The sequence below is a fragment of the Hydra vulgaris genome, chromosome 01 (assembly GCF_038396675.1).
Source record: "Hydra vulgaris chromosome 01, alternate assembly HydraT2T_AEP".
Classification (NCBI taxonomy): domain Eukaryota; kingdom Metazoa; phylum Cnidaria; class Hydrozoa; order Anthoathecata; family Hydridae; genus Hydra; species Hydra vulgaris.
In genome coordinates, this window is record NC_088920.1 from 36,307,501 (window position 1) to 36,323,247 (window position 15,747).

The 15,747-nt window shown below is 28.1% G+C and overlaps 2 protein-coding genes across 2 annotated transcripts in view; one reads left to right on the plus strand and one right to left on the minus strand.

Moving 5' to 3' along the window:
• LOC100205282 (fibropellin-1) overlaps window positions 1-15,718 on the minus strand; it is a 22,458-nt gene extending 6,740 nt beyond the window's left edge. Inside the window, exons 1-8 of the mRNA XM_065788038.1 lie at window positions 14,094-15,718; window positions 4,481-4,762; window positions 2,844-3,056; window positions 2,245-2,505; window positions 2,074-2,141; window positions 1,723-1,945; window positions 867-983; window positions 655-769 (exon numbers count right to left, since the gene is read on the minus strand). Coding sequence (XP_065644110.1) covers window positions 655-769; window positions 867-983; window positions 1,723-1,945; window positions 2,074-2,141; window positions 2,245-2,505; window positions 2,844-3,056; window positions 4,481-4,762; window positions 14,094-15,228 — 2,414 coding nt within the window. The 5' untranslated portion in view covers window positions 15,229-15,718. The remainder of the gene's footprint in view (window positions 1-654; window positions 770-866; window positions 984-1,722; window positions 1,946-2,073; window positions 2,142-2,244; window positions 2,506-2,843; window positions 3,057-4,480; window positions 4,763-14,093) is intronic.
• The window catches only part of LOC100205824 (unconventional myosin-Va), a 121,016-nt gene continuing 111,930 nt past the window's right edge, over window positions 6,662-15,747 (plus strand). The window contains exon 1 of the mRNA XM_065788037.1: window positions 6,662-6,699. The gene's annotated coding sequence lies outside the window, so the exon portion shown is untranslated. The remainder of the gene's footprint in view (window positions 6,700-15,747) is intronic.

Here is a 15,747-nt window from a genome sequence, read left to right on the forward strand (position 1 = left end):
GAGTATGTGATGAAATAAAAATAAAAAAACGTTTTTTTTTAACCTGTCCAATTTTTGGACGCTACTGTAGTTATTAAATGTTAAACTTCACATTATATAAAAAATTTGATGTATTATATGTTTCAAAGAAATTTGAAACATAAATTCAACTACAACTACTTATATGGTCATGCATCGTAATAAAGAAATAACTTAATAAACTTAATAAAATAAATTTTGATAAACCTATGATAAATTTAAACAACCAGACAGCAAAGAAGGAGGTGCAGTGGTAATGTGGATTAGTTAACTAATGATACAATCCAATCCACACACACGACACAAACAATAGACGACACAAAGAAATAAAAAAGTATATTACTGTCCTTATGTGTAGTTATTGTACAATAAATGTGAAGATAATAACTACCCAGTGTCATCAAAAACAAGCAGAATTGTAAAATTCCCCAAAAAACTCTAGTTTTAAAAGTCACAAAACCATTACTCCTGGTTTGGTGTCCGAGGCTTCAATAATGTTGAGAAACTTATGAAATACTTTGAAGAAAAAACTTTGAATACCACCAATCAGAAATAACTGCAAAATACCTCTTTACCAATCAGAAATTAATACTATTACTTAGTTCTTACATATTCAACATAAAATGTTAAACTTACTTTTGAAACTTGTGCAAAGTGCCAACTTTCATTCGATTGTTTCTCAATTTAACACACCAAATAAACAATGAAAAAATAAATATTGATAAACCAACCAATATTCCTACCACCACACCTTAAACATAAAGATCATTTTTATTGTGAAACTATCAATTTCTTTTTTTTAATTAAAAAAAAACTCTAAAAAAGCGTAAGAATTAAAATGATGTTACCAATAGTATTATTTGAATTATCTGCTGAATCAACTTTCCTTGCCATATTCGCTTCTACATACAAGCCAATACATTTCTCATTGGAGTTCAAAACTGAATGTATATATGTGTTGTTATCTAAAAACAAAAAGGATTTTAAAAAGTTTGAAAAACCCTCTTTTAAGACTAATTTTAAAACAAATAAGTAATTATGTTACCATTTATCACCTCTTTCAATGATTCATACTAATAAATCTTAATAATTCAATTATTCATAGTCTGTTTAAAATTTGGAAAAGATGAATAAAATTAGAAAAATAAGTTTTAAATTAGCATCCTTAGCATTCAAAAAAAAAAAAATTTTTTTAAAAAAAGAAAAAGGTAAAAATGTAACAACAATTTATGCAGCAATATTTTATATTTTAAATATTTTATCAGAAAAAACTTTGTTAAGTCAAATAACACAAGAAAAGCAGTAATTTTAAATAACAGCTTTCAGGAAAAAATGGAGCATCAACTCCATAACAGTTTCAGGAAAAGATAGAGGTTTGCTATCAAATCTGTTTTAACTTTTTTATTAAGCTCAAATGGAGAACAAAGAAAAATAGTCATCAAGGCAATTAAAGATAAAAGGCAGTTTGATCACACAGTTGCTAAGTAAAAAAAAAAGGTTTTAATACAGAAGCTTATGCAAGAATCTATCAAAGAACTGATAGATTAGGGGAAAGAGATAATATCAGAACCAATATTTATATGCTAAATATCTAAACATTTCATTAAAAAAGCGATAGTTTCTGTTTGCGGTTTTAAAAAGAGATATGTTTTGTGAGAGCAAGAATGAATAATAGAAAAGCTAAAAACGTTAATAACGACTTACATATTAAATGTTTTTCCTTTTTCTGCAAACTTTTTTGCAACGGACAAATGATGTTTGTTTCCCATTGTAAATTATTAATTTTTAAGGTAGCTTTAAATATTCCAGAAGTCTCATCTTTGCATAGGACTTTACTCTCTTGTAACAATAAATCATAATTAATATCGCATTTACATAAACTTCCAAGTATATTAAATGTATTGGCTGTTACATGATTGAGATCATTCTATAATCAAAATTTTTATATAAATTTTGTGATTTTACTTTCTCTTAAGAAATTGCAAAATTAATGTGAAATAAAACAAAAAAGCAACTCATTTAATATTTGATTAAAAAAAAAAAATGAATTAATACCAGTAACATTTGACATGAGTCAGTAGTGAATTCAATATTAATATCTGTATTTTGTTTGGGTGGACCAACTATAACATTAAATAAATAAGAAACTTAAATAAAATGTTTAACATAATGTAAATAAATATTTATATCAGCATAATATTGCATTTAACATCACAACTTCTTTACTTTCGCAAAACATTCCAGTGAATCCATAGGGACAATGGCAATCATAACCATTGAGTTTATCAACACATCTTGCACCATTCGTACACTTATTGTTTAAACAATCATCAAAATTTATTCCACAGTTACTACCAGACCAGCCGCTTTTACAAACACAAGAAACATTTGAACCATGATCTTCGCAAGAATCAGCATTATTCTTAATGCAAAAGTTTGAAAATGTACACAAATCAACTTTAAGCTCACAATGCATACCAGTGTAACCTAAAAATTAGCCATAAACAAAAACTAATGTCAAAGCTTTGAAAAAATCAAACCAAAAAGTTTTGTATAAAATATTTATTTATAAGTTTTATTTACTATTACTATTATTAAATAGTTATAAAACCAAAACAATTATTTATAATTTAACTTATTTATAAACGAATGTATCTTTACTATTTTACTTTTTTTTTACTAAAACTATATTAACTTATAAACCAACTATATTTAATTATAATTATAAAAACTAATTTTAAATAGAAATAATATACATTAAATAGAATAATAAATATTAAACTTTATTATAAATAATTTTTAAAAGGACTTGAAGTAAAAACTACCGATTCCACAGCTACAAGAATATTCTTCATTTTGTTTAACACAAACACCATTTTCACAAAAACTAGAACTGCATTCATTTAGAACTACATCACAAAGTCTACCAACATAGCCAGCTATGCACGCACAAGTGAAGTTATTTATTGTATCAAGGCAAGTACCTTTTAGACATGGTGAAGCTGCGCAATCATCAATATTAATTTCACAAATTGTACCTATAATAAAGCATATTTCTAAAATTGATTCAAAATATACAAATTTTTTGATTCCATGCAACTAGAGAGATCTAAAAATTTATATTTTTTAACTCTTTTAAAAGAAATTTTTATTTCAAAATAAAAAAAAACTTTTTGTCCTAATTTTTCAAACTTTATATTAAACTTTTTGTCCCTATTTTTATTAAGCATTTTGTTTCAATTTATATTCCCAAAACAGAATAATTTCTTTTTTTTTTGCATTCTTTGTTGTTTTACTTAATAATAAACCAATAATACTTAATGCGGTAGTGGTGTTGTGGTAAAGCGCTCGCTTCATAAGCGAGAGGTTCAGAATTCGATCCCCACCACATCCCTGGTAGTACCGCGATCAACTTGTTTCTCCGCGCAGCGGCCTTGTTTGTCGAGGTTCGTGTTTCGGAGTTATAGAGTTGAGAGAGGATTATAACCACTATTAAGTAGCCTCCTCATCTGTAGTGGCCTTCTTGGCCTTGAGGAGGTGAATAACAAAAAAAAAAAAAAAAAAATACTTTTTACTTAATAAACCTTAAAATTTTATAAATAATAAAACTTAAAAATAAATTTAGAAAAATTAACTGTCAAGTATACAAACAAGCTGATATTTTTGCTGTTAGAATTTTTTTTTAGATTTGAGCATTTTATTTATCATGAAATTGTTTTTATAGTGGAACAAAATATTCACACTATTGATGCTATTGGCATTGCTAATACCAGGACAGCACTGGAAATAATTATTTAAAGGTTGCTGATTAACACTAATTGGCTTAAGTAAAAAACATTGAAAAGTAGACGATAAATTTTTTTCTGGACAACCATATTTAATTTTTGTAATTTTCACATTTTTTTAATTAAACACAATATAAATTTTTATATTTTGCTTTGAACTTTCAATAAATCTTTTCAGTTTTCCATACAGCTGTATTACCATTTTATTTTGAATTGCCCAAAACAAATGATTGTTTTTTAACAACCTGCTAAGGAAAAAGTTATACTTTTTTCTTGAAAAAATAAAATCTTTACTTTTAACTAAAACACCTGCTAAAACATTTTTTTATTCTTAGCTGGTGATTTAGATTTCATATTAAAAACTTCATATTATTTTGAAATCAGAACTTTTATCCAAGTTTTTTCTTTACAATAGAAAATTGGAATTACTTTTGCTTATTATTTGGAGTTCTTTTTGGAAATGTTAACATTTCTAGTTACAAATTCAAATTCATTTTATTCATAAAACTCATAAATTTTTTTTCAAAAGTAGATGCTCATTGATTGTTGATCAGCTGTTATTTTCAGACATGCCAGGAAAAATATAATAGCATCTTAAATTGAAATAATCAATTTATTTAAATATTAAGTGTGGATTGTACTATTTTATGATTTTACCTCTTGAATATTTAAAATACCTTTGTATCCTGGTAAACAATCGCAGTGAAAGTCTTTAAGCCCATTTTTACAACTACCACCATTCAAACATGGTCTTGATAAACAGTAATCAAACTTTTTCTCACAATGCACTCCTGAATACCCATTCAAGCATTGACATTTATAACGACTTCCTTGTTCAATGCACCATCCATTATTTAAACATGGATTACTTTCACACGCATTTGTTCGTTGATTGCAAGTGGCACCATCATAACCCTCATCACATTCACACTGGTGTGTCACAATACCATCTTCATCTTCTAAAAATTTTCAACTATTTGCTTCAAATTATCTTAAAAATATTTGTTTAAATATTATTTTATAGTCATAAACACAATTTAAAACATAAACAGCAATTTATATATTTTAAACTTTTAATTTTATATTCTCATTTCCTTTTCTTTTTTTTTTCTTTTTATAAATTTAATTTATACATAAAATTTTTGTAATTATTATACCAGGTTTGATAAGTTTAAACCAATGGTTTAATGTAAATATAATTATTTGAAAGCATAAAGATACTTCTGAAAATAATTTAAAGTCTTTTGATTTTGGAACTTGAACATCAAGGGATTGTTAAATCCACCAGCTTCTGGAGAAAGAACTACATGCACTTTTTTAAATATCAGGCTCATATATTTAAAGGAAAAAACAACTGATGATGGAGGATTGAGTTAATGGAAGTTAGTATAAAAATAGAAATAAGCAGCAAGTCTAATCTTTTGCTACATAATATTAAATAATAATGTATTAAAAAAATGTTGATGAATTATGATTGAAATAATGATTTTAAAAATAAATAAGAATATTTCAGAATTTAAGAAAACAGTGTGTACTAATGAAGTCATACAATTATTAAAAGAAATAATAATTGCAGTTCACAATATCCGTAAAACTAACTTAAACAATTCATCAAGCTATCATGAAAATATTTAGTTCGAATGTGGATCAAAATATCATCCCATTTAATTATCATTATATTAAGAGAGATATCCTGAGAATATAAAAATATATAAACTTATAAAAGTAATTAAATAAAAATTTATATACTTATTTATGTAAGGATAAAGGATAAAATATATATTAATATATTAATTTATAATAAAAAGTATAATAACTGTTACATATATATATATGTGTGTGTGCGTGTGTGTAAAATATATATATATATATTTTACACACACACACACACACACACACACACACACACACACACACACACACACACACACACACACACACACACACACACACACATAAATACAGGCCTCATTTGCTTATATTTATAGCATACTGCATCAAGGGGCAAAATATCCTGAAAAATGCCCCAAATTGTTCCTAAATTATTTGGCTTTGAGCGCAAGGTAAGTCTCAATATTTTTAAAAAATTTTTTTTCTAATGCAATCATAATGGCTTTAAGTTTTTTTTTAGATTGTTGCGTATTCTAATCTTTTCATAATTATTGTTTATATTAAAAAATAATTTCACAAAAAAGTATTTCAGTGAAAATGCGCAAAAAAAGAATTTTGCGCAAATTCACAAAAAAAGAATTTTTTTTACATAAATTATCTGAAATCTTTTTTTAATTTTAACACTTATGAAAAAACCAGTATACACAACAACCTAAATAAAAAATTTGGACCATTATGATCACATTAGAAAAAAATTTTTTAAGTATAAAGGTATTTTGCTGCTTGGTAAACACCAATATTTTTGGATTCTTTTTTTTGTAATTGCATTTTTTTAATATTTGCCCCAAATTTGGCTTCTTTTGTATTCGCGTTTTGAAAATTTTACTTTTTTGAACACCCCTAATATATATTTATATAAAATAAATTAAAAACATTGTAGTCTTTTAACTTGCGTTTTAGTGGTTTTTTAAAAAAACATTAAATTTAATGTTTCCTCAATTAAATTAATGGGTTTTGTTATAATCTAACTTTAATTTTGTCAGTTTAAATATCACAGACGAGCTAAAAGCTATTTTTTACCATAAATTGTATATTTAACACATTTACTTTATATATATATATATATATATATACATATATAAATATATATATATATATATATATATATATATATATATATATATATATATATATATATATATATATCATATATGATATATATTATATATATATATATACATATATATAAACACATACTGAAACTTTTTAGTCTCTGTGTAATAAGGTAAACTAATAATAAAAATAAGTAAAAGAACTAATTGCTTTTGCAATTAATCAAGTCAAAACAGAGCTAATGTAGAGGATTGACAATCTGGAGCAAATTGTAATTGATAAAGAAGTTGTAATCAATGATTTGAAATTGAAACTTGAAATACTTGAGAAAAAAAAAGTTTGTTTAAATGACACTAATAGTAAGATTTCAAAATACAGACTTTGCAGCAGCCTTACCTAAACCAGGATCTTAAACTAACACAGCTCTCGTTAGTGCAATATCTGCAACTGAAAACAAAGCTAAAAAGGCTATATTTGTAGGCATGTTCCTACATACATCAGACCAGGTTGCAGACGAATCCATAACTGCTGAAAAAGTGAAAGAAATAATATCATGTTTAAAAGTTAACATTAAAATTGTCATCAAATACTTTTTTAAGCCAAGAAATTAATTCAAACATCCTCGCGCAAATAAAATCATAAAAAATTGCCAATCAATCACAAAAAAAACAAGATAACAGAAAGTTATTTAAAATGCTGGTACACAAACGCTATGTCGTTAAATAATATAATGAGTTGTTAATTGAGGTTGAAAGAAATTCACCGCATATAATTATGGTATGCGAGACATGGTGGACAGATAATTCGGTAACTAATACTCCTGAGTATTGCTTACATAGAAATGATAGAGCCTTCAGAAAAGCTGATGGAGTGTTTGTATATATTGCTAAATCTTTAAACTCTTTCAAAATTTCCTATACTTAACTTCAAAGTAACCTAATTGAACAGATTTGGTGTTCTTCAAACAATAATAGAGAAAGACTTATGTGGATGTATTTATTTTATTGTAGTTAGTGACATATACAACTGCATAAATGTAATGAGGTCAATTGAAGCAGCCAACAAGATGATATTGAATAAAAAAGCAATTGGTATTCTCTTATATGAGGGTTTTAATTTCCCTCAAATCGATTGGAGTAATTCTGAAGGCAAAGTAACTGGAAAAAACGAAATAGCGCAATTATTTATAGATGGCTTAGATAAATTCTATATGTTCCAAAACGTAATAAAACCAACATTTTATCTTGAAAACAATTTAAAAAAACAATATTTTTCATTCAATTTTTTAAAAGGAAAATGACAATGTACCAATGTTTAATAAAGCATTACCTAAATCAATTGCAAATTCGGATATAAACATTGACACTGTTATTAAAAATTTAAGTAAATTAAATGTTAATAAATCTACTGGAGAGGACAAGTGCACCCGAGAGTTTTAAAGAAATGTTCTAATAGTATTTCAACTCCATTGTCAATTATTTTTAATCGATCCTACTCAAGTGGCATAATTCCAAGATTATGGCAGTGTGCAAATATTATCCCTACATTTAAAAAAGCAGACAAATTGAAAGCAACAAACTATCGTCCATTTCATTAACGTCTGTTGTGTGCAATGTAATGGAGAGTATGATAAGAGACGCTTTGATGGAACATCTTGTTAAAAATAAATTAATATTTGATTCGCAGCATGGCTTTGCTCGTAGTAAAAACTGTTGCACAAATTTACTAGAGTCTTTAGATTTAATTACACAGTCTCTGGAACATGGTTTTTCAAATGATATAGCTTTTTTGAACTTCATATTGTGAAAATGAAGCTTTAGTAAACTGGCTTAAAGCATATCTGATTAAAAAAATTCAAAGAGTTGTCCTTGGTACTTATAAATCAGAATGGAAGGAGGTAACGAGTGCAGTGCTACAGGGCTCAGTAATAGGTCTGCTATTATTTGCTATCTATATTGATTGATATCACAAGAAAAAAAATTGCTGTAAGTTGTATGCCAACGATTCAAAAATTATTTTAGTGATTAAAATATCAACGATAACTACACAATGCAAGAGGTTTTATTGAACCTAAGTAAATGGAGTAAAAAATGGTTATTACATTTCAACAATGAAAAATGCAAAATTATGCATATAGGGAAAAAAACCCTCGCTATAATTGTTATATGAGCTAACCAACAAGCAATTAAAATGTGTGTGTTAATTTACCTCCTCAAGGCCGAGAAGGCCATTACAGGAGGAGGAGACTGCTTATATGTGGTATAACCCTCTCTCAACTCTATAACTCTGAGACACAAACCTTGACAAACAAGGACGCTGCGCGGAGAAACGAGTTGAGCGCGGTACTACCAGGGACGTGGTGGGGATCGAACTCGGATCATTTTACTAATGATAAAAATCATTTCTTTATGATAAAAATATGATTAAAATATTTCACTATGATAAAATCATTTCACTATAATAAAAACATCTTTGGAACAAGATATAGGTGTCCTAATATCTAATGATACAAAAGGGAAAAATCATATAGATATGATCGCAGGAAAAGCAAACAGAATACTTGGTCAAATAACAAATTGCTTTATATACTTAGATAAAGACCTAATGAAACTGCTGTATCGTTAGTTGGAATTTGCTTCACCAATTTGGAATCCTTATTATTAAAAAGACATCAATTAAATAGAACAAGTACAACAAAGAGCAACAAGAATAAGTTGTTTAAAAGGTATGAAATATGAGGAGCGATTAAAATAATATGGATTGACATCATTAGAAAAATGAAGAGAACAGAGCGATATAATAGAATATTATAAAATTAAAAATGATATTCATAAAGTAAATTAGAGATACCTTCCAATAAACAACTTATATCTAAAATTGAGGTCATATTCAATGGTTGCACAAACAAAATGTTCTTATTTCGGAAGCAAGAACGCATTACTAATAGGATTGTTAATAAGTGGAACAGTTTAACCTATGTTGTTGTTAACTCTGTTAATCTAAATACTTTTAAAAAAAAACTTGAGGAATATGAGAGAGAGGCATTTCTAAATTAAAATTAGATTGTTATATCACGAATTTCATTAGTATTTTTCATTTTACTGCTTATTGAGTGAGTGAGTTTATTGTTATTCGCAAGCAACACTACTCCTCACTGTTACTGCTGCAGAATAGTGAGAACCTTGTCATAAAAGCTTTTGTTAACTCAGACAGGTTCTTGCAGTCTCCACTGATGTTTAAATGGAGAGCTCAGTTATATTTATAACACTTTAATTTCTTATTTTTATTTTATTTTACTTTTTTCTTGGGTTTCATTTATATTCAAGTGTGTTAGTCTTTGATTTATTTTAATCCACTTTATTTTATCCATTGTATATTTATTATATTGGGCCTTGAGCCTGTCAATAAATTTGATTGATTGATTGAGTACATATGAAAATATGTGAGTTGAGTGACTCACATATTTTCATATGTAAAGTTACCATTATTATTATTATTACTATTATTATTGTTATTGTTGTTGTTGTTATTATTATTATATTTTATTTTGTTTAACTCATTTCATTTTCTATGGGTTTTAAGTACGCCCTGATAATGATATTAAACTGATACTAACATAAATATGTTTTATATATGTGAAGATATGAATGGAAATAATAAGTATGCTTTATATAGGTGGAGACATGAATAGCCAGGAAGGAGTACATAGCAGAAAGGGATTTGATCTGAGAAATATTGAAGGGGAAATGTTGTTAGTTTTCAAATGTTATGGGATTGACAGAATGTAGAAAATGGTTTACAAAAAAAGATCAACAGAAATAGAACAAATCAGGTGGCTTTATGACACAAATGGGCATGTCTTAATCAAAAAGCAGGATAAAAAATAGGTGAGTAACATAAGAGTTATACATGATGAAGCTTTTATTATGCAAATATTATATGCACAAATTATTTACTAGTGACATAAAATTGGTTGGAAATCCGAAGAAAAGAATAGAGATCTTTGTGAATATGTGCAAAAATTTTCTCAAGAGTTCAGTGTTAATTTACCATAAGAGCTGTTTTATGGATATACTTGATGCTTGATTACAGAGACAGAAAAAGATTTAATACTAAGATCTCAGTGTTGGAAAGATGGACTAGAAGCAAAAAGGCTTAGGATAAACATGAATAAAACAAGTTTATGCATTGTTAAATCAAGAATGACCAAGTAAAAAATATTGGAAAGTGGCCTAAGAGTGTATAGGAAAAAAATAAATATTTTTGTACATTTTTTTGTAGTGTTTTGATGTATGGCAGTGAAACATAGGCGATAAGAGTTGATGATGTCCAGTTTTGAAAAAACAAAAAAGATGATGATTAGATGGATGTGTGTGGTGACCCTAAAAGATAAGAAAAAAGATATTAATCTTTGACAGAGATTTGGAATAGTAAGTGTATCTCATAAGGTGCATCAAGGAATATTAAAGTCGTTTGAGCATGTTGTGCATAAAAATTGGATATCAGCATGTAGAGAAGTAGTTATTCCAGGAGAAAAAGGTCGAAATAAGTAGGAAAACTTGGAGAGTGCATTATAAATGAAATGAAAAACCTTTAGTTAAAGAGTGATACTCAAGATAATGTACATATATCAACTAAACTATTTAGGAATAGCTGATTTAAGAATTTAATTGTATATGCAGTAAACTTTTATGGTGCTCTCCATCATAGACTCCATCATAGAGGTTATCTTATTCACCCTAGATAATAACTACTGGTTTATTTATTCATGCCTAAATGCTGTCTGCCCCCAGTAAGTGACCGGGGTTGATATTTGACTGGGGCAGGGGCCGGGTTTAATAAAATATAGCTGGGGCCGGGTTTCTAACCGGGGCTGCATAAACATTTATACATCCTAAAGTATATTATCTTTATTCAAAATTCATGTTATATTTTGTATATATATGCATATTTAAACATCATTATGATCAACATGATTATCATATTCATCATTATTATCATTATCATATTCATCATTATTATCATCATCATCATCAGGCTTTAGCCTTCCTCTTTTATTCTGTTTCTCTAATATAAATAATCTAAAGCATTTTTTTTTCTTAACTAAAGCTCAATCATACAATATGTAAGGCACTTCCTTCAAGTTTTCTTACTTCTACCACTACCATTTTCTGCTGAAGCAGCTACCTCTCTACATGCTGATACCTAAATTACTTTAATCTTTTCTAACAAACCTTGTTCAAATACTACACCATATTAATACCAAAGTTTATACTTTGGTATTTATATGGTGCTATTTATTTAGATGCCAGCATCTAAATAAATAGCACACATATGTTTATACCCATAATATGTATGCATAAAGTGCATCTTGGAAGCTTTAACTACTTCTTTTCAATTTTAAGTTCTACTCCATTCTACTCCACATTTTTCACCATCTTAAGCAGTTGCTCTATTAAACATTAATCATTTTTTTAACCTTTTTTTACAAATACATCTCTCTTAAGAACAAATGTCCTTTTATTTTTGCAAGAAGCCAATGTAGAAAAGTCCTACCTGATGTTAAGCTCTGTTATTCTCATTTTACTAAACCTTGTATCTTATCTCAGATGTTAGGTTCTAGAGACTTTTGGTTAGACACATTAACTAAAGTAAGTCTAATATTTATTTCTTATTCACGGGTCTGATCTTTTTACTTCTCACTAGAATAAAGCAGAGTTATTTGCAAAGAAATCTTACTTTATTTTGACTCTTGAATATAATGGCCATACCCTTCCTGACAGTTAAACAGATTAACCAATTGTTAAACATCGAAATCACTCTGGCTTCAATGCTAAGGGAGCATCCATAAAGTACGTATGCAGTAAAACCACTGATTTAGGACCCCCTCCCCCTTGTATGAACCTGTACGCTTTCTAAGACACTCCCCCACCCACCTACAACTGCGTACATACGCATTATTTTTTTAAATGAACTCTATTTTTTTTTTCTCCTCATAAAGAGGAAAGAAAGATTTATCAAGAGAGATTATTAAAAAAAAGATTGTGACTGAAGTCAGGAAAAAAAAAACACAACTCTGATTTGTTACACACGTGAAATTCAATGTTTAAAAAAAAATCAAGTTTAGGAGATATAGTCAAATAACGTACATACTCATTGTCTTTAACACCCTCTCCCCTCTTTGTATGCGTTTGTACGCTTTTGGGAAACCCCTCCCCCTATACCTGTGTATGTACTTTATGGATGGCCCCTAAAGTTAATTTTCAATTAAACACTTCTAAAGTTTGTGCTCCAGAATAGATTTTCATCATAGTCTTAAAAAAGTGTTCTCTAGAACTCTTTTTAATTTTTGCTAAACTTTTAAAAAGTAAATTTTTTAAAAAGTAAATTTTTTAAATAAGTGGTTCCAATTTTTAAAAATTCTAGAAAACACTTTGACCTCTCTAACTATTCCATGATTAGTTTTCACTCTGTTATTAGTTTCTTTATATCAAGATTTTGAGGTTATTAAATTATTTCTTTCTAACTGCAGTAGTAAAGTTATTCTTAAAGGCCTACCCTCTTCTTTATTTCAAGTAACTTTAAGGGTACCACAAAATCTTTGCTCCTGTATTGTTTCTTATCTACAACAACGATCTTCATGAAATCTGAAGAGGCTCTATTTGTTGACGACTCAACTTTATACTTTTGTCTTGACTAAAAATCTTCACTATTTAATTGCTTAGAACAAGCAGCCAATTTTAAATCTGATCTATCTTCTGTAATTGCAAAAAATATTGCAATATTGTTGGCATTCCTATATTGACGAATAGCAACCCTCTTACTCTCAGACAAAGTCTAAAAGCACATTTTAAATATAATTAGACCTGCTTTATCTGCCAAGCTTGAGCCACTCCCCATTTTTATAAGGTTGCATTTCTTTCTTTTGTAAATACAATCATGGTAAATGTTGTAAATCTTGGTAATCTTGGTAAATCAATCATGGTAAATCTTGTAAATACAATCATGGTCAATGCTCAAACGAGCTATCATCTCTATTACGATAAACAAAAACTCATTCTTGTTTGGCTTTTTATTCAACAAGTTGCATCCTTTTACTGTATCTACCTTTTCATGCTAAAAAACTTTTATTATTCTAGTTTTTTTCTTTGAATATCAAAAAAACCTAATAACTCTGACCCATCTTTATGTTTTCTTTTTTATACAACTTACAACTTTTTGAGTCTTAGTTTTACGTTTCTTACTATTTTAACATATTCTATATTTTAACTCATAACTTAATAGTGGGAGCTTGCAATCTTGTTGGAAATAAATTTTAAAAATATATAAATGTATTCCAGTATTTAATAAATAGTAAATGTAAGCATAAAATTATAATATATTAAGTATTATAAATTTTAGCCCAGGCTATCAACTCCTGATAAATCTTATAATTTTGCCGGAGCGGGGTTTGCAAAATCTCATTTTTAGCCGGGGCCCCAGTAACATACTATCTGCCCCTAACTTAAATCCTCAGTTAATCTAAATTACCAAAACCATTACTTTTAAAATTAAAATACATCTTACCTTCCAGCTTGCACACTCCATGTTTGCACGGATTTGTGAAACATAGATCTTCATACTGACAATATTTTCCAACAAATCCCTCACAGCACAAGCACTCAAATGACCTCATATTAAAATCACTATAACATTTTCCTCTGCCATTGCACATTAATCCTGTTAAATTTGAAGGGTCGTGACAATCTTTATCTTTAACCGTGACATTTAGCCGTAGGCCTAAAACACATCTATGAATTTCATTAAAATCTGCAATAAAATATTGTGTTCCAATTACAAGAAGACTTGCATTTACATTTAATTTAGAGTTAACATTTTGAATATTTGTTATCGGCTGAGCATTTGTAATATTACAACTTTTAAAAGCTAGTTCTGAATCAGTCTCTAATGGTAGTATATGAGGGATAAAATTATATCCATAGAGCTCAGAATCAATATCTGTAACAAATACTAATTCATCTGAATTCTGCATGTGAATAGGTTTCAGTTGAACTTCAATATAATCATGCTTATCAGATGTACTAGATGAGAGATTAAAACAGGTTTTTTTAGTGTTGCATATATAATCACCATATCCCCATCCCACAATAACATCTTTTGTGGTTTCATGCCAGCATCTGCCATCATTAGCGAAATCATCACAAGATGAAACACATTTTAAAATATTTTCTTTTTTAATTTGACACTGAACTCCATAAGTATCTGAAAGGCATTGACATTCATAGCCAATTGTTTTACTAATACATGTCCCATTGTTAAAACATGGGTTTGAGATGCAACTGTCAATTTTTTCATCACAGTTTAAACCTTGATAACCTTCATTACACATGCATCTTGGTTGAGCACTTAAATCAAGACGACAATCACCATGCTCACAAGAAACTCTATTATCATCAGGACACTCGTCTGCACGTTTCTCACATTGGACACCTATGTAGCCACCAACACACGTACAAAGAAAACCATTTGGAGTTATGGTGCACAAACCATTATTTAAACAAGGATTGCTAATGCATGCTCCACGGTATATTAGAGGCAAATCTTCTATACTACCATACACCTCATTATAGATAGCAACAATAAAAAATATATATGGTAGGGGCATTACTGATTTGTGAAATTTTGAAAAACTTGGTCTCATTAAAAGATACACCTGCAATTTTTCATTAAAATCTTTTTGTAGATAGCAGTTACAGCAGAATTATCTCATATAAATTCATAATTTAAATGAATCACATCTTTTTTTATTTACATTATTTGTCAAGCAATGATGGCATATATAAAGAAGCTGCTTTTTATAATTTGAAGTCATTTTTCAATTGCGAAAAATGAAAAGAAATTTGATATTCGTTTAAATATTTATTACCATATTTCAGAACGTTATTTTGATGCTTATTTTGAAGGCATCCATTGAATTAATAATAAGTTGGTGTATTTATCGGATGCTTTTTTTTTCTTAATTGACAACAACGTCGTGTGTCCTTATATAGAAATTTTTCTTTTGAAAACTTAAGTTTATATGTTTTAAATTGCATATTTAAATAAACCTTTTAACTTTTTTCAAGAAGATTTGCTGGATCGCGTTACTGTGTCTGTCGGTTGTAACGCCTTAAAGGTATTAAACAGATCACACGGTATTGATTATATCTACCTAATAAAC